We start from the raw sequence: 27384 nt of genomic DNA on the forward strand, positions 1-27384 counted from the left end.
GCTCAGGGCATCGCGCAATGCATGCTGGAACATGTAGTCGGTCTGAAGTCGGCTCCCGCTCGCGATTTCATCCCACGTCCGGTGGCAGAAGAGGCCTCCTTGGCCGAGCATTGTGGGAGTTGTAGTTGACTCTTCGCCCCGTCTCTTGCGTTGTGCTCACTTGACTCAGTAAGTAATCCAAGGTAGAGCCCTCAACGGGAAGCCTTGTTTTGCAGGGGCGGTGGAGCCCGGCCTGGGGACCTGGGGATAGGCCAGGATCTGAAGGCAAAGCGAGATAAGAGGGAGAAAAAAGGCGGTGTAAGAGCCGCAGCTCGAGTAAGTTCAGACAGGGTGGTTTTCTTGCTCATTTGGTAGTGGAAATGGTAATTTTGCCTTTATTGCCACGTGCACCTGCTCCTGCGCTCCACTGCCATTGCTGATTCTGCTCACATCTCTACTGCTCTTAGTAACCATGTTCAGAATAAATTAGTAGCTAGTAGGATAGATTGCAAATGCATTTGCTACCAGCCCTATAGGATCATAATTCTAAAGTGTTTACTTGGAATTAAATTTATATCAGTAGGAATTACTCCTTAAAAAATAATTATGCCCCATTAAGTTCAGTAGGGCTTCCTCTCTTGTACATTTGTGCATTCAAAGACTGTGACTTAGTCACACTGAATTCGGTGGGATTTACTAAGTAAACATTTATAGGACTGGATCGTACAGTTGCAGTTCCTGAGCTTGCTTAGCTCCCTGGAAGTAGTTCTGCACCCAAAAGGTTTAGGGCTGGGCTGTTAGGCTGCCTTCCTAAGAGTACTTAACTCATTGAAAGTCTGATTGAATTTAATGCATCTTACCTCAGAGTAAACTTGGCTAGGACCAAGCTTTAAGTTGGCATAGTAGGCACTGGAGCTACTGACACTGAAATAGTGCTAAAATGCTTCTACACAACTATTGTCACCATCTCTTAATAACTTTGTGCCAACTGGGCACTAGAAAATACACAAATACTGTAAAGTTGTTTTATTTCTCAGGGTAATTTTAGTTAGAACCTCCCTTGGCATCGACACAGCTGACAGGCTGAGAAACAAATAGTGGGCACAGAGCAAGGAAATGTGATGGCATACACTTTCTCTAAATTCCACTAGGGCAGGCAAGGTCTAGCTTTCCCTAGGGGCAATTTTCCAGGGGCCACAGGCCAGTGTTGGCTGGGACCATGGGCAAATGCAGGCAGAGCAATGAATATAAATGTTACTTTTGTACAGTAGGCTATTTTCTACACAAAACAAACAAACAAACAAACACATGCCCCTATTGTCCTCCATCCAGACTAGTAGGAATCATTATCAGAGTTCAATGACATATTCCAACCAGGCAAAAACACAAAGGGAATGTGAAGCAAGGCCTGTGAGAGATTTTAGTTTGGTGAGGAGCACTACAGTTCCCGGGATTATTTTTTTGGGGGGGGAGTCATGTGCTTTTAATGTATAGTGTGGATCTGACTGGTTTATACACTTTGCCACCTCTTCCCACAATTCAGCAACTATTCAACATTCTTCCTAACGCCTTCCCTGTCTCCATGCTTTCGACAGAGAGTAAAAATCCACACTGATCAGAACTTTCACTTCTCTTTTTCCTCTATCCTACTCTTCTGTTCATTTGATTTTCTATTCTTTTTTGTCTACTGAGGCATGAATGGGTATGAAAGTGTGGCTGAATGTATACAATTAGAATATTCACAACAAGTTTTTTTAAAACTGCAAGACAGTGTTGAAGGGAAGGTGTAGGGAGAGAATGGGTGAGGCAAGGTAAGAATACATTTATGAAACTGTTTCAACCAATTTCTTATCGCTTTACATATTTTTCTTACAATTAAGACAATGTAAACTTTTAAAAAGCCAAGTGAGTCTAGTTTTGTTCAGGGGAAGTCTCTGCATATATCAGAACCAATGTAATTTGACGTTTCACACAGTGACTTGTAGACACAAGAATTAACTGCCTCTATTGAAAAGAACTGTGCTTGGCAGTGTGAGGTGATACATGTTGTTTGAAATGTGATAGTGGTTACTTTTGCTGCAGTCACTGAGTGGTTAACATGTATGTGTGGACTCATCCTGAGGCTGAACTGTTACTGTGAACTAATTTACAAGTAAGTGGATTGTTCTCACATAAGCATAAAGTGTCTAATTCTCATCCCTGATGGCACACTGTAGAGTCATATTGTACCCCACATTTCTATAACAGTTTCTCACATAAAACATGTGTGATTCCAGGGATGGAGACAACAACTTGGCATCTTTGTGTGAAAGGCTGGCTTCATCGTTCCCAGTTAAATTAATGCATTAATTTGATAACACAATAAATAAATAATAAACAAACAAGTTTTTCCAAAGTCCGGTATTCTGCAGAATGTGCACCCCAGATTTCAGCACCTTACATTTCCACAGAATATGAGAGACTAGCCAGACTTGCATTTTGAATCTCGCTAGTCTTTCATGTTCAGGAATCGTGTAGAACAGTCCCACAACTAGATATTTATTTTAAAAGGGTTCTCTTACACCACACGAAGACCACAGGTGCCTCCTATTTTAGAGAACGGCTGCCCCATAAAACAGGCACCAAAGGTCTCTCAAGTCAGGACCTTTTAAACATGCTTGATCTGCCGACTCTAGTTCTTGTTAAGTTGCCTTCATTACTTCATAAACTCTTTATCAGATTCTAATTTGATTTTATATGTATCGTTATGTGTGTGTATGTTTAAAACAAGAACTCCTTAGCAGAGAGAATGTCCGTGAGAAAGTCAAATATTACTGCTAAACTACAACTCCCAGCATGCCTTACTTCCTAAATAATAGGATTTGGCAGAGGAAGGATTTAACTACATTACCCATCATGCTCCATTTCCCTTAGTTACATAGGCTGGCGCTGGCAGTTGAAGGGTGAGGCTGTATTTCTAGCAACCCTCAGTGAGTGTTTGGAAACCTGACTGCTTTGTCTTGGGGTAAAGTTGGCTAGGCTGGTGCCATTCCTAGTGCCCTTATGTGGGGTTTTCTTAAAAGCATGATTACCTGAGAGAAAGCACTCAGCAGCATGCATCAGGGCAGTAATATCTGACTGTTGCTTTCCCCCAGGCTACCCTCGGCTGCCATTTCATACCAGGACCCCTCTTAATTCCTCATCTACGTGGAGGGGCATGAGTGACACTGATGCCTGCCACAGAGATGGATGACTTCCGACGGTCCTACCTTAGGCTGTGCAAGGAGAGCGGTGCTGAACCCCAGGAAAGTATCCTGCAGCACTTGGAGGAAGCCTCAGGGAAAAGCCGCTTGGATTTAGCTACACACACCCTTTCTGTGGAAACCTGCGGGGTCCTGGGCAAGCTCTTGCAGGATGAACTCCAGTTCACCGAGATCACGCTGAGCAATTGTATGCTGAGTGAAGAAGGTGGGGCTCTGTTTGTTCATAAGGCAATTCTTGATTTCTGTCCTTTCCTGAGAATAGACAGTAAAAGCCATAGTCTGTGGCCTCTTTTCCTCATGGCCTCTCACCCGTCCTTTAGTTGCTGATGCGGCTCTGTCACCCATATGCTTTCATTGCAGTTGCGCAAGTGGGAATTTCTGCTCCTCGTAAAAGGGGTTTCCATGTATCACTTGGGAAGGAATAAAACAAAAGATTGCAAGTTGCCATGGAAGGCCCAGGAAAAAAAGGGCTTGGAATACTTGCTGGTGGCAATTTCCGTAAGGGGATTTGGTCTCTATTCAGAACCATGATGCCTCTATGAGGGGGTGCATTTGAAATCCCATCAAGAGCCAAACAATGATGTGTGAAGTGATGTAAAATTGATTTTTTGCAGAAAATAGATTTTCCTCAGTGCCACAGTAGGGAAGGAAAGGGTTAACACCACACCACCCCCAAATTGCCTGCTAATTACCAGCCACCCAGGCTAGGGCATTTTCCCATAATATGAAGACTGCATTTAACAGACTAAGCCCCAGAAAATATTACACTGAAACAGAATTTTCCCACTTCCCAAAGAACATGTTGTTAACAGAGCCTCTTACACAGGGCTAGGCATGCACTGCAATTTCTGTGATTGCACTACTGTATGCAATAATTGGCAGTGGGGCCAGAATACAGCATCCTGAGAATACAGGCTTATTTCTAACCCTAAAACATGGGTGGAAAGCTTGTTGCCCTCTAGATGCACTTGTTGCACTCCCTGATCACTGGTCATGTGGGCTGGCACTGATGAGAGTCGTAGTCCAAAGCTTGAGGAAGACTGCCCCTCAGGGCTCCCTCCCCAGAACATACCTCCTCCCCACTGCAGACCTCCAAGTGTGGGTTGATTGAAACCGGGAAAGGCATTCTATTGAGAACTTGAGCCCAGAGCCAGTAGCAAAGCCTTGGATTGGGCCTGATAGCTCACAACATGCATAAGATCAGGCACCCCCAAACCGCGGCCCTCCAGATGTTTTGGCCTACAACTCTGGCCTACAACAAGACCAGTGGTCAAGGAAGATGGGAATTGTAGTCCAAAACATCTGGAGGGCCGAAGTTTGGGGATGCCTGCATAAGATGGTACTATAAATGAGTTATGGCTCCCCTTTGAAACAGCTTTCCCAGGCTAGAGTTATAGGTAACACATAATTCCAGAGGAAGACCTTTTGGCACCCATTAGAGCAGGGATAGCCAACATAGTGTGTTCTAGATATTTTGGATTACAACTCATCCATCATCCTTGACCGTTGGCCATGCTGGCTGAGGCTGATGGAAATTGACCACAGCATATAGAGTGCATCTGTTTGGGTACTCCTGTGTTAGAATCATAGCAAGAAATTGCTAACAACAGAGCTTGCCTGACTGAAATGAATATCTGCTGACTCTTGCTGCTCATACCCAGGGGTTGAGAGGCCAGACCTGCAGTACAAAAAGAAATTACTGTAACTGCTCTTTCCTTTTTCCCTTACAGGGGCTAAGCTACTACTTCATGGACTTTGTTCCAACACTGTTGTGAAATCCTTGGATCTGAAGGTGAGTCGGTTCCACTTCCAAGTAGTGGGGTCCAGAAAAGACTGCAATGAGAATCCCAGCTATTTTTAAAGGCTAAATTCCTCATCTTCATGGTTGCAGAGGTACAATTTTAAACGTAAAGGCAGGAATTCAGAATCAGAAGTCCCAGTTAGTTGCTTTAAGCTCTTACAGGTTCTGTGCATATGGTTTTGCATCCCAGTCCTAAACACATGTGGAACAAAGCTCCAATAAGAAATAACTAGCTCCTCATTACCCCCCACCACAAGCTAAGAGAGACAAATATTTTGCTTAAGTTGCAGCGTATGATTAGCCCAGACCTCAAATGTAGGTAGTGTGTGCCTATGTTGCTAGTACAGATTTTTTGAAGTTTAAACGCCATGGCTTTCTCCCCTAAGGAATCTTGGATTCTATTTATGTACTTAATAAATTTCACCCTGCTTTTTAGTTCAAATAACACAAAGTGATGTACAACAGCAGAATCATAAAAATAATAGTTGATAATGAAAATATAACACTGAATGTGAACTACACTGAATGTGTAGTTCACATTCACAAGAGCTAGTCACAACATCTTTACAAGTTTCTAACTCCCAAGTGTCCTTGGGTGAAGCCATGGTACAAAAAGTTATTTTAAAGCAGTGTCATTTGTAGTGTTGATGTTCTTGTACCTGACAACGAGGCAAAACAAGCAGCTGAATCCCATTTACTGGGGACCATGAGTGGGAGAGGGCCATTGTGTTCCTGGCTTGCTTAAGGGCTTCCCACAAGCATCTGAGAACCAGGATAACAGACTAGGTGGGCCTTTGGTCTGACCCTGCCATGCTCATATGTTATCCTGTTAACTGCTGGGGCTTGGTTTGTTTCAGGGAAACAACCTACGATCTGTGGGGGCAGAGGCTCTGGGGAAACTGCTCAGGCAGAACAAGACAATCCGGAGGTGAGCAGCCACAGGGATTTCGGGCTACATCTGCTCCTTTTGGACCCTTCTGGGGGTGCGCTGTGTGCACGTATCACATCCATTTCTTCGAAATCTGACCGAGAGCAGCATCTCCTGTTGTTGCTCAGCGAAACTGAAAAGACTGGGTGGGTTCTTTCTTGTCTCTACAAAATTATTGATTGGCACACAATATTACCTCATAAAATTGGTACTGAGTGGGAGGAAAATTAAAGGCTCCTTGCTTGGTGTATAGCCCAGTCTTAGCTGTGCTCTTGCCTAACGTGGTCTCTTTGCCTTTGTTTTTGACTCTTCCCCGCTCCCAACTCCAGTCTCACTTTGGAATGGAACAACGTGGGTGTGTGGGAAGAAAGCTTTGCCATTTTCTGCGAGGGCCTTGGCGCCAATGGTCACATCCAGTACCTGGATCTGCGCAATAACCAGATCAACCACCAGGGGGCAGGAGAGCTGTCCATGGCGCTGAAAGCCAATTCCAGTCTTCGGGAACTTGGTAAGACCAATCTCTCAGACTTACTTCTCTGGGCCACACACTTAGAATAAAAATCTACTCATGCCACACCAAATCAATTGTGTACTAACTTATAACTAGTGAGGACTATTCCAAAATATTTATCAGGTATAATACTCCTAAACCAAAATCAAATGAAGAAACTTAAATGCTTATAAATTATACCTGATAAATAGTCCTCACTAGTTATAAGTTAGTACACTATATCTCATATCAGGGAGATTGTCACGGTGGTTTATCTTAGTGTTTTGGCATCTTCATTTTCCGTGATTGTCTGTTCTGCTTCTTTTTACACCAAATCGATCAGCAATACATTGGAAAAAACAGCTAGGGTTGTCCTTAGTATTACTTGATGCTCTTGCTCTCATTTTAAAAAGATACCTATCCATATTCTAGAAATAAAAATATATTATTTTGATACTATGTTATACCACACTGAAATGTTTAAATGTTTCTTTGATGGTCCTTGAATCTTCTCTGCCCAGCTACATCAGTGGGGAGGGGGGTGCCACACCCTTTGAGAACCACTGCTCTAAGCAGCGAAGCATCTTCCCCTCCTTGTCAGCCCAGTTCCTTTTTCAGGGAAGCGATGTCTGCTCTCCTGGCTTGAGCCTTGGACTCTGCCTACTTCTGAAGGTATCTGCAGGGCATTGCATGGATGTGTCCGACCCCTGTCTCCACAGTGACCCGCTTTCACCCTGGGATCATTTGACTCCTGCACTGCAGCCACCAAATGCTACCAAGCAGCATCTGCAGAATTGGAGGTGGTGCTGAGGCAGTTGGGCATCTCACTTTGCAGATTTCGATACTCTGTTCAGAAAGATATAAATTTGCCCACTCTTGACCAACCAAACCAGGGCAAGTCAAGCTTAGAACTGTACAGGTGCAGACATGGCCTTAGTGGCCTGTCATGCACCTTTTGGCATGAGGCCTTCAGCCATTGAGCTTTATTGGCTGCCTGGCTGGCACCTGAAGCAATGCATGGCAAAATACTCAAAACTCCACACACACACACACACACACACACACACACACACACACACATATGGGCAAAGTCTCCCTAGCCTGCAAAGTATCCTTACAGAAGCATTTCCAAGTGGAGCCCTGTGCAGAATTTGGTGCACATGTAAACCCGTAGTAATTAATGGGCTTAAGCACCTCTAATTATGCATAGAATTATACTGTTCGTTTCACACACGTATAATAAAGTATGGATCTGTTGCTTTGCTAAACTTTGCAGCAGTTCAGCAAGCATTTATCTCCCTAGTACAAAAAAAGACATGAAGTGGAATGCCACTAGAGATTAGCCTCCCAGCCCTTTTCACTGGACCCTCGATGAATTGCAGTTATAGTTAATACACACACACACACACCCCAGTGGCCTAGTTTCAGCTGCTGGTGTGTGAAAACTTGGAAAAGCAAGATCTTGTTGTCACGGTCCTGCCTGGACCTGTACAGCACCACTGGATGTTTTCAAGATCAATTGATGCTGCACCAATGACACTTTGTATCCCAGGCTGCAGCTCCCCTCAGACTGCCAGCTGGATACTTGCTATTTCCCTTCTCAGACGACACAGACCAGGATATGATTTAAAAACAACAAGTTTAGTTTATTTATTGGTACATATGTGTGCGGTTACTGGATTGATGATATTGTACATGAACTTAAAACTGTTGCCTATACCGGCCTATACCTTCTAAGTAACACAACACAACTAGTTTTATAACAAACTGCTATCCTGTCTGTCTGTTCCTCCCCCCCCCCAATACTCCACCTAGCTCTCTGACTCTCACTCCCCAACCAACTCTGACTTCACTAACTCACTCAACTCCAACTCCAACTGCAACTGCCACTCGGGAGGGGTTTTTATCCCTTGGCTAAGCCCGCCCCTGAGGGTTCTAACTGTCCCCAGCTTAACCCCTTACCCTCTGGGTCCTGACTCAGGGCGAATCGCCACACTTGTGTTTAACTGGTGGTGTCGTGTGTGGTGCTTTTCTTCTTACTTAGATCTGCGCTGGAATAACATTGGGCTCCTGGGGGGCCGTGCACTCCTGAATTGCCTGCATAGCAACCGGGCACTACGACAACTGGAATTGGCCGGGAACAATGTGCCCAGTGACATCCTGAAGGCTGTGGGTGAGCAGCTGCGCCAGCCCTTTACGTGCTTAGAGTTCTACGTTCAGCTGCTGCGGCGGCCTGCCCTGTACCCAACGGTCCTGTACAAGAGGGACAAGAGGTCAACATCCAGCCTGAGACCAAAGAAGATTTTCAGACAGGCTCACAGTTATTTGAAGTTGACAGAACATCCTGGGCTTGGAGGGAGGGCAGCACATTTGCTGGGTTTTTTTTTTAGTTTATATTATGAGCGTCTCGGAGGTAACTGGTAGGCCCCTGTTGAAAACAGAGTGTTTGGTTTACTCCGGCAAGACTCTTCATATGTCACACTCCCCATTTTGATGCCAGATGCACAGGGAACATACGAACAGCAATTGTTGGATTTCACATTTGTGACTCTGGGACAAAACTGACCTCATCGGTATATGATTGGTTGGTTGGTTGCATTTATATCCCGCCCCTTTTCTACCAGATTTTTAGAAGACATCTGAAGGCAGCCCTGTTTAGGGAGGCTTTTAATGTTTAATAGATTATTTTATTTCATTTTTCTGTTGGAAGCCGCCCAGAGTGGCTGGGGAAACCCAGCCAGATGGGCGGGGTATAAATAATAATAATAATAATATGTTGTTGTTGTTGTTAGGAGCTCAAGGTGGCAACAGCCTTGTGAGGTAGATTAGGTTGAGAGTTAGTGACTGGCCCAAGGTCACCCCGTTGAGTTTCATGACTGAGTGGAGACTAGAACCCCAGACTCCCAGGTCTGGGTCCAACGTTCTATCGACTACACATCACTGGCTGCTCACCCTGAGCAGAATATTTGGTGGAAAGTTTCATTTATGCACTTTCTCTTTCTCCCTCTGGCCCAGATCAAGCCATGGAACACAACCAAGAACGTCAAAACATCCTCTGCAAGAGTCGGAGCATGACCCAAGTGCTCAGCAAAGAGGTGATAAGCTTGAAGGAGAAGAACTCTAGACAGGTTTGTTAGCTTTGCTTGATAGTTTTTTGGGGGTATGTGTTATGGAGCTGTCCTGTCTTCTTCATCCATGGATTCAGTCAGGTTCTCTATGGAGTGGAAGGGTTAATTTGTAATGGTGCTTGATCTTGAGGGCATTGCATTTCTAACATCACTTGGTGATTCCTCCCAAGTCGCCAGAGGAAGTTGTTCTGATCTACAGAACCCTCACAGCTTCAGATGGCAAACTACTTTGAACATACTAGAAATTGAAGAAAGCCTGGACCAGTTTGTCTGGTCTGGTCTAGGGAGGATTGTTACTGTAAAATCATCTTGCTGGATCCCTGTGGCCTGGTAGAATTGCTGAAGCCAAGAGAAATGGTTAGGAGCACCTCTCAGTGCTCAGAGGTCTGTGTAACTCTCGGCCTCCCAGAAATATCATCTGAACTAGTCCAGCTAAGAAAACTTAATTCCTTAAACTCCCTGAAAGTAATCCATTTGATTGAATGAATCCTTGCTCTTCCTATATACAGTGGAACCTCGGTTTATGAACACCTCGGTTTATGAACACCTCGGTTTATGAATTTTCGGTTTATGAACACCGCAGACCCATCTGGAACGGATTAATTCACTTTCCATTACTTTTAATGGGAAAGTTCGCTTCAGTTTATGAACGCTTCAGTTTATGAACAGACTTCCAGAACCAATTACACCCATGTTTCAGTTTATGAACGCTTCAGTTTAAGTACTTCGTGGACCTGTCTGGAACGGATTAATCCACTTTCCATTACTTTCAATGGAAAAGTTCGCTTCAGTTTATGAACGGTTACTCCGCGGACCGTCTGGAACGGATTAATCCACTTTCCATTACTTTCAATGGGAAAGTTCGCTTCAGTTTATGAACGCTTCAGTTTATGAACAGACTTCCGGAACCAATTGTGTTCATAAACCGAGGTACCACTGTACAGTGGTACCTTGACTTACGAATAACTCTACTTACGAATGTTTCTACTTACAAACGGAGCTCCGTCCGCCATCTTGGATACGGTTTAGATAGGAGTTTTTCGATAGGGTTGCTTCGACTTACGAATTTTTTCTCCCAATGCATTCCTATGGGATTCGACTTACAAATTTTTTCAACTTACGAATGCGTGTTCAGAACGCATTAAATTCGTAAGTTGAGGTACCACTGTATACTTGACAAGACGCCTGTGGATCTAACCTGTTGCTCTTCAGCATCTTGGTGTTTACCTTCAGTTCTTGTGACTACAGTGATAACATTCCCACAGCAAAGAAAGACTTGCGGTCTTGCAAATAGAGCTTGAGGCTAGGACTGGGGAAACTCAGGTTCAAACCATAAAGCTATTTGAATGAGTTTAGGCCACGCTACCTCTCAACTTAACCTTGATTGTTGTGTAGGATTGTTGTGTGGTTAAAATGCAGGGGGGACACTGTGCGTCTCCCAAAGCTCATGAGTAGAAGGGTGGGATTAAAAATCTATAGACATGTTAACTGGAGGACTAGGAAGAAAAGCTGTGGCCTGAGGGTAGAAAAGTTCAGCTGTCCCAGTACTCCTGAGTACATTTGCCTGCCTGCCTGCTGCTTGAATTTCAAACTCAGGTTACTCATTTTATACATATGTGATTTCCAGTACCTGGATATGATGGACACCATTGACAAGCAGCGAGAGGTGATGAACCACAGCAGTAGGTGAGTGGATTCTGGGCTGCAGATATTTTCCCTTTTCAGCTGAGTCCAGACCATGGTTCCTCAGTGTTGTTTACAGGTGCTAAGTCAGGTGTTATGCCAAACAGAAATGGTAGCATGGAACAGGGAGCATCTCAAAAAGAGGTTACTTCCACTGTGGAAGTTTAGGGATATTGCTATTTTACTTCGCTTCACTTTGTATGGTACAACCGTGACATCTGTGCTGACCCTAATAGGTCTTCTGGTCTAGCAGTCGGAATACTGTTATTTGTTTATTTTAAAGGGGGTGTAGGACCTAAGTCCCACCCGGGTATTAGGAGCAATGGAACCACACAAAGAGGCAACATGCCAGGCAGGATACAACAAGATTTATTTGCTCAGCATATGCTAAGTAAATGGTGCAGTGCAATCAGCTCGCAACCTGCACACTGAATTGTGGATTTACAATACTTTTATACAGTCAAAAACAGGCCAACACCTTATTTCCTTAACTACAAAAACACATGTTTTCCAAATGCAATACACCCTTCTCCCTTATCTGGTCCTGTGAACCCAGCTTGTACTCCCCTCCTCCTTTACTGGGCGTGTAGAGAAAGGCAGGCATTTGATAACAGTTTGCAAGCTACACGCCCATGGGGCCCCTGCATTTTTCTCACTTTAAGCCCCTCTATACAATGTGCTGTGTATTTTCATATCAATTAGGTGTGTCTTAAATAAAAGTACTGGCCCTTCATTTCCCCCTTTCTTTTTGTGACAGATTTCACTCCAAGAGAGGAATCTCGTCATCTGGAGGGATACCTCGATACAGGGCCATTATGTGGGGCATGGTTGTTCGATCAATCAGCAAATACATGGGACTAAGCAAAGAACACATTAAAAAAATGGCTATGGGATCCAATAATGTGGTTCCAACCCAGGGGAGCCAGCCTCTTAAAAATGGCTGAAGCCTCTAGCTGGTGGTAGTGAAATCTACTACCACTTCTTCCATAGGGATGAACCCTCCACTCTGGATCCCCAGTGGGGGCAGCACCCCTGCCCTTGGATTGTTTTTGGCACAGAGGGCACATGCTCTGGATACTGCTATCACAATACTATATTACTTGTGGAATTCTGGCACCTTGGGTAAAACATTTTTTTTCTCAATAGTGGGCTATGCTTATTTAACAGGAAGGACCACCAGCAACTGAAAATGCTGTTTGTTTTGCCTTTTTGTGTGTGCATGTTCCCAGGTGTCAATCTAGCTTACTCTGGTCTCTTGACCTTCAGCATTCCATAGCAACAATTCCTGGGGGATCCCTTAAAGGGCTTCCCTTTGACCATTTTCGCCTTGCCATAGGTTTTGGACAGGTTTTGAACATGTCGTGAGAGAGATGTCCTTGCCTTGACCTTTCTATGGGATGCATTATTTGGCGTTGGTTTTGCACTTATAGGAAAGTTGCTCAGTTGTTCCAAGGGGACCAAAGAAAGTTCATTACACCTGGGATACATGTCCAATCAGAACTAAGTCATTTAGCCCCATTAACTTTCCAAACCTTTCTGCAAAGAGCTGCTGTCCAATTGTGAATTTAACCCTGTATGGGATCATTCCTGCTAAATCAAAGCATATATAATTTTCCTGTTATCTGGGCTTTCATGAATCCTGAAGCTTCTCCTTGATAGAATGAATTAAAACAATCTAAAATGTGTAGAGAAGGCTGGTACACTGCAGAGTTCCAGGTGGGAGAAAGAAATGCGGTCATAAATTGATCTAATCTAAATCTTGGACTGATCTATTAAAGTAATTAAATGCATGAGAATCCTCCATTGGGGTGTAAGCAATAATACGTTATACAAAGAATATTAAACACAGAAACTATTACACCCAACAATTCCCTCCTTTTGTCAGTCCCATTCAACACATTTCAGCATTCCTACACAATAACACATAATACACAAAACATACAAATTATTAATTCTACATCATTTGTATATCTTGAGGCAATCAGGTGAACTTGAGATAATTTTTGCTGACTTTGCATGTAGCTCCAACCTTTTGTGCACAAGGGCTTTCTAACCCTTGATGAAATGTTATAGTTTTTTTTAGGTTCTTTCCTTCTTAGATTGTGATCAAAGAGATAAAATGTTCTTCATAATACAATTACTCAGTTCCTCAAGTCTTTTATGGGAATAAATTGTTGTGGCCACTTGTGGTGCATTGACAGGCTGCTTAGTTGGTGAGGAGATGTTATTTATCATTTTGATTTCCTGTAAAACATCCTTTGAAAATAGACCTGCAGGGGGTTGGGGTCTAAAGACATAATTAGTTAGAAAATAATAATAACAATCAGAAAAAGGGAGAATATTATAGAAATTTCTTCTTGGGAAGCTGTCTGTTTAATTTACTTCACCTAGTTTGGCTATGGAAGAAAACAAGGACAAAATTTTTGTTAATTAGGACACAAGTTCCTTATATGGTTCTGAATTCTCTTTGAGGTTCGTGTATCCTAGAATCATAGAATCATAGAGTTGAAAGAGACCACAAGGGCCATCCAGTCCAACCCACTGCCAAGCAGGAAACACCATCAAAGCATTCTTGACATATGCCCGTCAAGCCTCTGCTTAAAGACCTCCAAAGAATGAGACTCCACCACACTCCCCGGCAGCAAACTCCACTGCCGAACAGCTCCCACTGTCAGGAAGTTCCTCCCAATGTCTAGGTAGAATCTTCTTTCCTGCAGTCCAATCCACTGCTCCGTGTCTGCCCCTTCAGAGCAGCAGAAAACAACCTTTCTCCCTCCTCCACACGACAGCCCTTTATATATTTGAACATGGTTATCATATCACCCCTTATCCCTCTCTTCTCCAGGCCAAACACACCCAGCTCCCCAAGCCGTTCCTCATAAGGCATCGTTTCCAGGCCTTTGACCACTTTGGTTGCCCTCTTTTGGACACTGTTCCAGCTTGTCAGTATCCCTCCCGAACTGTGGTGCCCAGAACCAGACATAGCACCCCAGGTGAGGTTTTGACCAGAGCAGAATACAGTGGCACCATTACTTCCCCTGATCTAGATGCTATACTCCTATTTATGCAGCTCAGAATTGCATCGGCCCCCTTTTTAGCTGCTGCACCACACCGTTGACCCATGTCAAGTCTATGGTCCACCAAGACTCCCAGATCCTTTTTACATGCACTGCTCTCAAGCCAGGCATCACCCATCCTGTATTTTTCCCCTTCATTCATCCTGTTTGAAAGGGAATATTATTATTAGACAGACTTATAGTAGGAGTACTCTGATATTTATACCTGTGGAAAGAATTTGGCATGTTAGATTTTGGAACTTGGCAACCTCTTAATTAAAACTTCATTTTGCTCCTTTCTCTTTCTCTTCAAGCTGACATAGCCTCTGTGCATGTACAGAGTTCATATTTCAGCAAATCTATTGTACCATTTAAAATGCTCTTGGCTAAATCATAATTTGAATAAAGGAAGGGAAAGGTGAGGAATAGACTTTAAAAATAGGGTTAGATTTCAAACAAAAAAACAGAAACCTAGCAAAAAATTTCCAAAGCCAGTTTATATCCATTTTCCTAGTTTGGAGTCCTAATATAATTTGCTACACTATTTCTTGTTTCTTGCACCAAACAGACATATACCCCAGGCAAAGGAATTTGGGATTTATTTTGCCTCCTTTTTCTACAAGTTTTGGGGTACAGATTTCTATTCCAAAATTACACAAATGTGGATTATTATTATTTGTGTGCTCTATTTCTGGTTATTAACAGAAAATCATCCACTCCCTTATGTACGAGTGAAATGACCAGAATTCATATATTTAATAATTACAGCCATGGGCAGACTAAATTCTCTGCCTCCCTTATGCCAAAGCCTAATTATGAATTCGTGTGTGCCTAAACTTTGCAGCTCACAAAAATTGCTGACAACATGGTGAAAACTCTTTGGATACTCATCTCAATGCATGATATACCAACTCCACTTCTTTCTAAACTCCATTTCTTAAATTCCATTCCAAACTCTGAAAACCAATGCTTGACCAGATTCAGCCCATTATACTACACCACCAGAATTTAAACTCACTTTTCCTTGCTTGCAGACACATTCTCTCTTTCTCCTTCTACCTACCTAGCACCTTCACTGCACATACAACATACAATCCACCATTTAACTCCCCTACTCAGCAAGAAATTTGTAGGCTTGCAGACACGTTGCCTTCCACCTAGCCATAAAGTAACAGAATTGGAAGGGACCTAAGGTCATCCAATCTGACCCTCTAAAACAATGGTTCCCAATTAGGGGTCCGGGGACCCCTGGGGGTCCACGGAGTACACCCAGGTGGTACACGGCCCCATCCCTTGCCTCCCCCCAACTAATTTTTTGTCATTTTTGCATGGTAATAGCACAAATTTTATGGTCTGTTATAGCGCTGTGTGGTTTTTCAATAGATTGGCCAGAATCCATCGCAATAAAAAATTTTGACCTGCCAATACATAGCAATGTTTCACTCCTCAGGCTGAGGGAAAACAGGGCAGCCGATTGCGAAACCCTGCCTTCCCCTCACACTGACAGATCATCCTCACTTCAAGGCACCATGGCACTACCTTCCCTTCTCACTGAGGCAAAGCAGCCTTTCTTAATCAGCAAGAAAGCAGCAGCAGCCACAGTGGGCATGTATCTTCACTGGCTGCCACCGCTCGCTGCCCTGCTGATGGCGGCTTGAAGTACCGGTACCCCCTCATCCCCTTCCACTCAAACCATGCGGTGGAAGTGACTCTGCTTCCTCCCCCCTCATCCAACCTCTGTGGCTGCTCCTTCCCTCAACCCCACTAGGCCTGGCTGATACATTGCCCAGGACCAGCATGAGGGACAGACTGCAACTACGGCTTCACTCAGCGGTGTATCATGGGTGAAACTGCTGCCTCCCGAGTCCCTCTGCACGCAAGCAGGTGTGGGATTGCGGCTGCTCAGCTGGGGAAATGCAAGCTCTGTCCCAGTTCTCCATTGAGAGGTATGCAGTTGCATTCCCCTCAAGTGGGAAGTTTAACCCCCACCTTGCCTCCAGCATGAGCCAGCGAGGGGTGAGGTCTCTGTTAGACTTTCCCCCACCCCCTACCACCGCCTGGTCCATATTTGGGGGGGGCACACATCATGGTTTATCAGGATATAAGCTGCTGATATACCATGATGTTGAAAACCAGCTATCACCCAGCCCTAATCTGTTTTTAGTATCCCTAAAATCCATTGCTTATTAGGAGCTACCCCACATTTTGTTCAAAAACTTGCTTTGCAGAGGTAACTACTATAGAGTTATCAAAAATTTCAAAAGTAGGGGGTCCTCAGTAATTAGCTAATTGGGAACCACTGCTCTAAAATACAGGGTTCACAGCAAGATTTGTGCTACCAGAGAGACACATACATTTAAATACAGACATAAAACTGGGAAAGGAATCCCAGGCTATGCCCTATCATGCAAGCACACAAGTGTACTAGGAAAATAAGAAGGGGAAGATAAAAATACCAATATTTATATAGAAGCCTTTAACAACCCTTAAGATAAACAGTTCAAGACAGAAGTTACTTCCTTAAACTAAAAAGTCTAAGGGATGCTTATAACACATAAGATACCCAGGTTGGGTGAATTTTCTAGAGAAGAATCTTCCTCACTTGCATGGTATGCCTAACGCAAAGGATAGGAGTAACTAAGGGTTAAATAAGCACATACAGAAACTGAGAAGGGGTGAGTACTTTTCACACCAAATGGAGTTCCTAGCAATACTTTCCCCCCTCCCTTTTAGCTTTCCCATGAAAGGAAGCTTACTTGGGAGTAAGTTTACTTATTAGTAAATCCTGGCTGCTCTCACAGAAACTGTAGGAGCCCTTCTGCCCAATTGAACCAAAGCTAAAACTGGATTCAGGTAGACAATTGCTGGCTATGGAGCCTCCACCTTTAATAATATTTTCCTAGAAGGCACGCCGTATTAAAAACATTAGGCTAAATTCAAAGCACATTTCAAAGTAGAATAGAACATGACGGTAAATTAGCTCTCTCATAAACTCAATTCCAACTAAACATTCCCCATAAGCTCCAAATTTCTTTCCTCTTTAATTGCAAGGGGGGGCAATCCCCCTCTCAGAACACAGTTTAACACGTACAGGAATTCTTTCCTTTCCTTTCTACCACTTAGAGGAAGACTCTATTTTGGAGCCCTTTTCAAATAACAAAACCTTTGCACACCTCATTCTTACATTGCCATGTTTAAGATTGATCAGGTCCAACATGGCTTCTTTAAACTAAAAATTTTAGAGCAAGCTTGCAATTATAACTATCTGTGGATATTATGGCCAAATTTAAACAAATCCCTTGAACATTTTCAGTCTTGAGTACAGCTCTTATTTACTTCAAGAAAAAACAGAGATCTCTAACATACAGACTCTCAGGCTGGATTTTTCTCTAATTATTTATGGGTTTCTGTCTGGCCTTTTGACAGAGACAAGGAACAGACTCACATATACTTAACAAACACACATAACAGACAACATGTAACATATAACCATATATATATCTTTCCTTCATTTTAAGGAATTTGCTTGTTCCATCAAACTCTTATACACTGGGGTTGATGAGCCTCCCCCCATTTTCCCTTCACCTCAATTATTCACTGCACTCACACACTCGCACCTGGGTTTCGTGGCCTGGGTGGTCGCCCACACGCAGGAAACGCACTACTGCCCAGTCCGGTCTCTGCCAAGGCAGAGACCCACACTCAGTTTTGGGTTTCCTCTACGGTCCCCCACTCTTTCACACTCCATGCATATAGGCGCCTCACACAAACAGCCTCCCAACCTAACCTGGTTCCCTTTTACCTTCCCATTTTTTTTATTCATTTCTTTATTTTTATTTATTTATTTATTTAAATTTATTTTTACCTTACGCGTTTACCTTTACGCGTTTACCTTTACGCGTTTTACTCCGTCCCTTATGGAAGGATGGTTCGGTCACGTCTTACCTCTACTGCGTGCCTACTAGACCACTTCCACGAGGCTGATCAGGCCTCTTGCCCCTACCTCTGCTGCGGGGTCCCTTACTCACCCATCCTGCGGGGTTGAGACAGTCTCTTTCCTTCAGCCGGCTCCATTCCTTGTCACTCCACTCATCCACGGCACGGCAGCGATCGCGGATACTTGCTTTCAGTTTCCCAGCCACAAGCACCTGGTGCGCGCTGAAACATCAAGCAGCGGCTCCGCGGCCCCCAACCGGACCGGGGAGGTCGGACCTGCCCTTGTGTGGGTCCAAATGTCCTGTACAAATCCCGGACGAGCCCCCAGAAATGTAGGACCTAAGTCCCACCCGGGTATTAGGAGCAATGGAACCACACAAAGAGGCAACATGCCAGGCAGGATACAACAAGATTTATTTGCTCAGCATATGCTAAGTAAATGGTGCAGTGCAATCAGCTCGCAACCTGCACACTGAATTGTGGATTTACAATACTTTTATACAGTCAAAAACAGGCCAACACCTTATTTCCTTAACTACAAAAACACATGTTTTCCAAATGCAATACACCCTTCTCCCTTATCTGGTCCTGTGAACCCAGCTTGTACTCCCCTCCTCCTTTACTGGGCGTGTAGAGAAAGGCAGGCATTTGATAACAGTTTGCAAGCTACACGCCCATGGGGCCCCTGCATTTTTCTCACTTTAAGCCCCTCTATACAATGTGCTGTGTATTTTCATATCAATTAGGTGTGTCTTAAATAAAAGTACTGGCCCTTCAGGGGGGAGTTTGTACCCGCCTTTCCTCATACAGTCAAAAGCAGCTCACAAAAATATCAAAGCAGGTTATTCAGAGTGCTGAACCCTTGTAAAGCATTACTTCTCCCATAGGAACTATTTACAAAGTATGCTGTGGGTTGTTGTTTTTTTAAAGGATTTCTAAGAATCTACCTTCTGCTTGTCACTGTTTGTCCTATTTTAGCCAGTACTTTTGCCACAACTTGGCTGCCCCCTTCCCTGCTCTTGCTACAAAATATATTTTACGGATAGTCCCATACCTGGATATTGCCTCTCTTCTCCATGCTGCAGGGTATCAGCGACACGAATTGGGCAGTTGCAAGAGGCCCTGATGGAGCGACATTCCGTGTTGAACTCACTACAAGCAAAGTAAGGAGCAGCAACTTTTTGGAAACCTGTTGGGCAAGGCGGTCGGATAAATCAGGATTTAATTTCCAACCAGATATCTGGCTCAAACGGAATCTCAGTCTAAAGAGCTACACCCACACCATCCAATTAAAGCCCTCTTATACCACTTTAATAGTCACGGCTTCCTCCAAAGAATTCTGGGAACTGTAGTTTGGGTTGCTGAGAGCTGTTAGGCAGCTCCTCGCGGAGCTACAGTTCCCAGCGCCCTTAGCCAGTTCCCAGGTTTCTTAGGGGGAAGCCATGACTGTTAAAATCGTCTAAGAGAGTTTTAAATGGATGGTGTGACCCATCTAATACACCATCTTGTTCTCGCTCGCTACTGGGACTCCCTACTGGATCACAATTTGATCTAGAGCGAGTCACACCAACTGCACTACCACTATGCAGAAATGCAGCTAAAAATTAAGAGGTGGGTCCCCAAATGCATGTCTTGGCAGAAGGTGGTCCCAAGTCTCAAAAGGTGGAAGATTTCTGTCGTAGTATATGCCTGGAGAAATACATTGGACTTGACCTTTGTCGCATGAATGCTGAAATGGTTTTCCAGCATCCTGTAGAATAAAATGGATATGCTGTCTATTTAGTTATCACAATTTACATTCCTCCAAGGTGGCTTACAAGTAATACAGTATTTCAATTAGGTTAGTATTTACATTTACATTTATTATATTTTAAAAATATCTATCAAAAACACATTATGATCCTTCACACACAATGGTTGATGTTCATCCTGGGGTGGTGAGGCGATAGTCAAGCGAGAACAGGCCCTGTTTATCATCGAATCATAAAATCATAGAGTTGATGTTGATCTAAGTACATATTTCTCGGAGGTACGGAGAGCATGTGGCCTTCCAGATGTTGTCGGGCCCTAGCCAGCCTGGCTAGTGGTGAGGGATGATGGGAGTTGTAGTCCAACAAATATCGGGAGGGCATCAAATTCCTCATCCCTGAAAACCCCGTGAAAGTTTGTTATACCGGGTTAACTCCTCTTGAGAATGTCTCCTCCACTCCACGTATGGGGTTTTGTGGCTGGTAAGGTCTTCAGGTTGAAAGCGATTATGCAGGCCAATTTGTCTCCTCCACCACCTGATTCTGGCCACAAGCGCTCGGGCGTTTGCTTTGCTGAATGTCCCTAATCTACTGCAGTCTTGAGCATAGCTCTGGAGCGGTTCATGTGACACTTCCTGCCTTGCAGGCTCCAAATGACGGAGGCCGCTTTGGCTTTGTCCGAGCAGAAGGTGTGCAACCTGGGAGAGCTGCTGAGTATGGCAAAGCAGGAGCAGGCGAGGCTGGTTGAGAGCCAGGTCAAAGAGTTGCAGCAACACAAAATGGTAGGCCGGGGTGATCTGGGCAGACTGGGCAGACTGGGGCCATCCGTGGCTGAGCAAGTGGCAGGTGGCACTACCTGATGCCTCAGCATGGAGGACTTTGTTGGGAAAGGTGCCCAGAGCTGATGTGGTGGTGGTAGTATGGGAAGCAGTGCTACATAGGGGGTATGTGAGGAGGATAGAAGAAAAGTAGGGGAAGAAGAACTGATAGTTTCCACTGCCTGCCTTTGTAGGCATCTGCTAATCGAGAGGCAACACTTCAGCGAGAACTTTCAGCAGCCCATGAGAAGAATCTCCTGCTCAAGAATCAGGTAAGAGAATGGCTTGAGTACCTGCAATGGGTAGCTTACCTGACACACACACACCAGGAACTCTTGACAACCCATCTTCTTCTTTTCCTGCCGCCAGGCTCCTGCCTCTTCCCCTTGCCCCAGCAGTCCAGGGTGCAGAGACTGGGCTTGCCTGGGTATCATGAGAGTGGCTTCCTTCTAGGTGGACGACCTGGAAAGAAGGTGCAAAGCACAGCAGGAACAGCTCTTCCAGGTGAAGGAGGACCTGACCCACAGAACTGCAGAAATGAAGCTGAGGGCTGTACAGGCTGAAGGTGAGCCGGATTTGGGGAGTCTGGAACGGTTGAGTGTAAGATGGAGTCTGGATTCCCCAGAAGAGGTGAACGGGTGAAGGATCAAGCAGCTGGCACCTCATTGTAGTTCTCTCTGCTTATCTTCAGAGCGTTTGGAGATGGAGAAGAAGAGGTTCAAGCAGATCCTTGAAGATGCAGAGTCCCTTCGGCTGAAGGAGGTGAGGTTGAGGGCGGCCAAGTCCTTCAGCAGCCTCCCTGGCATAGCTGCCAAGTTTTCCCCTTTCTCGCGAGGAAGCCTATTCAGCATAAGGGAAAATCCCTTAAAAAAAGGGATAACTTGGCAGCTATGCTCCCTGGGGAAAGGGGGGGTGTGGCGTGATAAGAAGACAAACACAGATCCCTTCTCAAGGAGGCAGAGCTGACTCAAGTGAACTCTCTGTCTCAGGTGAAAATTTAATTCCTTTGTTTAGTTAGCATCTTGCTGCATAAGATGTAGGGTTGCAGTGTTTTTCCTACAAGAGGTTTCAGTCCCTTTCCCATTTCACATGACTGAATGAAGAGAAAAGGAAGGGGGTGCCCCCAGGGGGACAGCAAAGCCCTAAGCCAGGCATCCCCAAACTTCAGCCCTCCAGATGTTTTGGACTACAATTCCCATCTTCCCCGTCCACTGGTCCTGTTAGCTAGGGATCATGGGAGTTGTAGGCCAAAACATCTGGAGGGCCGCAGTTTGGGGATGCCTGCCCTAAGCAGTGGGGAGGTGGGGGGAGGGTGGAAAGGCCTTTTGTTCCCTTTTGGAGGGGGAATTCCCCAATTGCAATCTCCATTTTCCTCTTCTCCATACAAAGGACTGGATGCTTTCACAATGGTTCCCACATTTCAGATCTTACTTCCCAAGAGTCTGGGGCAGGGGAAATACATTTCCCCTTGAGGGATCTCCCAATTAGCCTGTGTGGCTTGCTGGGTTAGACTGACTCTAAGCAGAAGCTCCATAGTCTGAATCAGTCCTCATTTCTTATCAGGAGGTCAGTCCATTTGTGTATATATATTGAAAGGAAGGCTTTGCTCCAAAACCGTTTGGGACAGAGTGGAGTCCAACATCCCTTTCTGAGCTGAGAATGAGAAGGTCTCTATTTGCTGAAGGGGTTACACTAGATCAGGCACCCCCAAACTGCGGCCCTCCAGATGTTTTGGCCTACAAGTCCCAAGATCCCTAGCTAACAGGACCAGTGGTCAGGGATGATGGGAATTGTAGTCCAAAACATCTGAAGGGCCAAAGTTTGGGGATGCCTGCACTAGATGGTGCTCAGATGCTGTTATGTACCCCCTTCCTTTGTGCCATTCATAATGCAGGTAGATCACCTGAACCATCACATGGAGGCAAGTGAGCGGTCCCTGCAGGAGCGCATCCAGAGGCTGGAAGCCATCCGCATAGGGCTTGAGGAGGTGAGTGGAACGGCAGCAGATCCGCCGCAAGGTACCAAGTCCCAGCCATAAGCTGCTTACTGCCATAGCCAACCTTTGTGTGAAAAACATACCCAGTCCCTATCCTCCGTTGTTTTTCGACCTCCTCTAGGATCTTCCATCCAAATACATCCTGTCGGATGACATCGCTTAGGAAAGCTGAAGTGACATCAAGATTCTTAACCCGAAGTTGTCACCTAATGCCCTTTTTTGCTTTTGTAATTAGGAATTGAGCCGAGTGAAAGCCGCTGCCCTTGTAGAGCGAGGCCAGATTGAGGAAGAGCTCATCAAAGCCAAGAACCAAGCCAGGTTGGAAGAGGTGAGCACAGCTGGGTGCTGAGGGTGGAGCTACATGTTATAAGAAACAAAGGGGGTGGGTGGTTGCAGAAGCCGCAACAGCAGCAAACCACTTGACTTGTCCTCATTCCATCCATAATGCGTTGTACTGCCTACATCGTATCACATCATTGTGTTTCCCCAAACAAACAAGTGGCACCCAGTGATGTGGAAACAGGGCCGGGAAACTCTCTGTGTCATAGCATCAGGGTGTGAAACCAGTTTGAGAGAGAGGGGATAACCATTTTGGAGTGGTGGGGGAGTGTTGGCATTTTCAGTGGCAGCTTCATGTTTTCTTGCCTCTGCAGAACAGCAAAATTTATGTTGCAGAACTGCACGCTTGGAAGCGAATTCAACATCACATTGTATTGCTACTTCCAAAAACTGCAGGTGGCAAGCACGGTTTTAGAAATAGGAATTCCCCTTTCTCAAACACACACATGGCTAACATGAGCCCACAATCTATGCTTTTTGCTTCACAACTATGGCTTTTTCAAAAGTTGTATGCAATTTCAGTCAAATAACTAAAGGATTAAAATTTGCACTAATAATGGGTGGAGGTTTTCCTTAACTGGACGACAGCCCTAATTAGTGCATGCCGGTGTTATGTATAAAATTTCAAGCAGTTGATTTCCCACCCCCTCCTCTCACACCCCCATTTTGGAATTTGCAGCAACAGCGACAGGAGCACCTGGAGGAGAAGCTGCGGCTGATGATGCAGTCCCGCGACGAGGCTCAGAATTACTGCCTGCAGCAAAAGCAAGCAGTGGCTGAGGCCCAGTCTAAGGAGGGCCACCTGAGCCTACAAGTGGAAGGGCTCAAGAGGCGGGTGGAAGAACTTCAGCAGGTGAATGGAGAGTGTGGTTTGGAGGCCATGGTGATTGAGTGGTATATAAATTCCCTAAGTAGTAGTAGTAGTAATAATAATAATATAAAGTGGGAAAAGTGGGGGTAGGGCATCCTTCACTGCCAGATTAAATTTTCAAACCCATGCAATTTCTGCTGACTGGAGTATTGAATTGGTGTAGAATTGGGGGTCTGTAAGAGATGGTAGATGTAAGTACAGGGAAGGGATGGGATGGGCAGCTCCTCTGAGCTTTTAAAATGGTTCATACTCAGCCTGCAGCCCTCTTGACTTGCTTTGTCGCCTGTATTTCGTATGGCAGGAGTTGAGCAGCAAGGAACAGGAGAAGGTAACTGAGATCAACAAAGTGCGAGTAGGGCTGCAGGAGAAGATAGGGCACCTTGAGGCCGAGAGGACAGCACAGGAAGGGCTGCAGGAGAAGATTGCAGCCCTGGAGCGACAGCTGAAAGGTAGGGAATGGTGTGCCTCTGCTTCCTCAGAAGCTGCAAGAAACAGGGTGGTATGCCATGCCTGTGAGACCAAGGTGATTTGTTTCCAACTCCATCAAGCACTCTTGTAGCCCTTCGTTTTGCATCCTTTGATGCCTTGGAGCTGGGTCTGACAAATGGGACCTTTTGCATCCTGCTTCCTTCTTGCTGGCAGGTTTGGGACTGGAGGAGGCAGAGATGGCTCACGGAGAGTCCCAGCAAAGGAGGAGGAAATGAGAGGGCTGTCTGGAATCCATGTGGCAGCCTCTCTCAAACTGACATAAAGAGAAATGGAAGCATTTGATGCAGGGCAGGAGTAGAAGATTAAGTGGCTCATACATGAGCAAGAGGTGGAAAGGTGGAACCTTTGCAGTCTACCAGCTGGGGACAATGTCACATCCAGCCCACAGGATTGAGAAGATCGGGGCACCCTCTCTTATTTCTGCCTCCTAGCTATCCCAGATGCCAACTCCCCAAACAGCAGTGCAATTGCAGCTCTTGTCCAGTAGCATCTTTGGAGCTGGGGGAGTGACTTGTCACAGTTAGCAAGAGAGAGGTTTGTCCATTTTGTCATTTTAGGAGGTTTACATTCAAAGAAGAAACCCAGATTTCTCCACCAGCAGAGATCATACGGGCAATGGGGGCTTTCTGGTTTTCTGCCACTGCTGTGTAAAGCTTTGCCCAGCCCCAAGAGCATTTTCAGAATCCTGAGGACCACAGAGGTCTTGGTGTGCTGATGCTTTGTTCTTCTTTATGCAGTTCTGTCCAGCAACCACCGGGAGGCGCTACTGGACAAAGAGGGCGAAGTCTCAAGCCTCCTGGAGAAGCTGCGGGTTCGTGAGGCAGAGATCTCCAGGATGAGGGATGAGGAAGCCCAGCGAGTCAGCTTTCTTCAAAACGCCATCATGTCTTATGTGCAGGGCTCCCCGCAAAGCACTCAGAGCCCCAAGAAGTGAGCATGAAGATCCTGGCTTCAAGGAATAGAGTCTCAGAATTATTACTGTGGACAGGTTGTGTAGTATCATGGAGTCCATCTTCCTTATGTCGCTGGGAGAGCCTGCAAGAGAGACTGCATTGCGTCAGCTTACCTGAGGCTGGGCCTGAGGTATCACTGGAGTGTTTGCCATTGCCTTAGGAACTATTTTAATGGTCCGCACCAAAGCCAAGTCTTGCTTAAACCTGCAAACTGTGGGGAAGTCTCCAAGGCAAAGCCATCCATTCCAGTTTGTGAGACCACAGAAAGGTCTGGTCACACGGGCAGGAAATACGATGTCTTCTTGTATGACAGGCATTGGCCTCGGCCCTTGGTCCGATGCACATTACCTCAGTGGCATGACCTAAAGCAAAAGCCCCCTACCAGCAGCAATGTGGTCAACTGTCCTACTGTATCAGGAACAAGTGAAAGCACCCATTTCTCAGATACTCCAGATCATGTAGGTATTTCCCACACCAGACTTTCACCTGCACAGGGACTACTGATGCAGACATGGGGGAAATTCTATTCCATGGAGAAGGTTGGGACAGGAATTGCTTTGTATAGCCTGGTCTACATCCATCAGCTCCTTCCACAGAGCATATGATTTGCCTTCCATGCTCGGGAGGAGCCCTCTTGTTGCAGCTTTCTAAAGTGATCATTACAGTGAGCGAACCTCTAGCTGCCGGTGCATTATTTCCTTGGCCTGAAAGTGGTACAGGCTTGGGTGGCCTAATGGGGCAAGGATGGGGCAAATTTGCCGTGTTGCTTTTATGGGAGTTATGAACATGGGAGTGGCAAGCTTGGTGTTCGTTTATAATTCCAACTTTAAAAGTAGGATAAAAATGAAATGTTTGTACTTTCGCTCCAGTTCAAGGGCCGGTTTGTGCACAGACCAGTGTTCATTCTATGTGTCTTTTCACGTATAACTATTACACTGTTGTTTATGTATAATTTGACAATGGCCTGGTTCACAAGACATGCTAAGCCAAACCTTAGCTTAGCGAGACCACGCAGTCTCCCCAGGGAAAAGCTTTCAGCTGCTTTACTTCTCCCTTGTCCTTTATGTTGCCAAACTGCACTGAGCTCAGCTAATGTTTGGTTTAACATGTCGTCTGAACTGTGGTTAGTGATGAGACTACGTAACCACAAGCCCCGGTTCAGATGACACATCTTGGCTTAGCTCAGCACAGCAGCTAAAAGCACCAGGGAAGAATATAGCAACTGTGAGCTCCTCTCCAAGAGCTACGCACTCTTGCCATCTCTCACTATGCAAAGGTTTGGCTTCCTGTGTCATGCAAACAAGACCCATGTATGTCTACCCACCCTTCATACACGCTACAAAAATGAAGTAGCTCATTTATATAAGGTACTATTATGAGTCTGACCAAACTGCGGGAGGCGGTGCAAGACAGGAGTGCCTGGCGTGCTATGGTCCATGGGGTCACGAAGAGTCGGACACGACTAAACGACTAAACAACAACTATTATGAACCACCCTGTGATCTTCAGGTGAAGGATGGTATACAAATTTTAATTATAATGATGATTATGATAATAATAATAATAATAATAATAATAATAATAATAATAATAATAATAATAAATAATAATAGTAATGCTCCAGTGGGTTTTGAGGAGGCAAAATCCCCCTCCTATAGTCTGGAATGTTCACCAAACTTCACAGTAGGCTGTGTGTGTTTGCAGCTTCCAATAATACAAATTATGTGCGGAAATAATTTTGTTTCTTTTCAGATTGTTGCCACCATTTGTATGGGGAAGCAATACCACTCATTTCTTACACTTTCCATTTCCCCAAAACTGGCAGAAATCCAAAACGGCTTTCTAAAGGAAATATTTTATCTCTTCTCTTCCAAGCCCCTGTTAAAATACGAAACGCATTGTATGAATATGGCCTGAACTTAAAGCT

At 45.0% G+C, this 27384-nt stretch overlaps 1 protein-coding gene across 5 annotated transcripts; it reads left to right on the forward strand.

The window, feature by feature from the left end:
* Positions 1–6: 6 nt before the first annotated feature.
* LRRC45 (leucine rich repeat containing 45) lies at positions 7–27187 on the forward strand. 5 transcript variants are annotated; one of them, XM_035104272.3, is made up of 18 exons: positions 7–168; positions 3114–3426; positions 4952–5013; positions 5880–5950; positions 6280–6458; positions 8485–8613; positions 9456–9568; positions 11196–11254; positions 19329–19406; positions 20638–20773; positions 21004–21081; positions 21263–21374; positions 21501–21571; positions 22704–22796; positions 23041–23133; positions 23824–23997; positions 24317–24464; positions 25242–27187. In XM_035104272.3, exons 2-18 carry the CDS (start codon positions 3189–3191, stop codon positions 25436–25438), a joined length of 2031 nt encoding a protein of 676 aa, XP_034960163.2. In that variant the 5' UTR covers positions 7–168; positions 3114–3188; the 3' UTR covers positions 25439–27187. The 5 variants fall into 5 exon arrangements, with proteins under 5 accessions (XP_034960163.2, XP_088519171.1, XP_034960165.2 ...); XM_088663045.1 differs by having other exon boundaries at positions 159–315; XM_035104274.3 differs by lacking the exon at positions 7–168 and adding an exon at positions 2877–2948.
* The last annotated feature ends 197 nt before the right edge of the window (positions 27188–27384 follow it).

This window comes from Zootoca vivipara, chromosome 2 (genome assembly GCF_965207765.1).
Source record: "Zootoca vivipara chromosome 2, rZooViv2.hap1.1, whole genome shotgun sequence".
Lineage (NCBI taxonomy): Eukaryota > Metazoa > Chordata > Lepidosauria > Squamata > Lacertidae > Zootoca > Zootoca vivipara.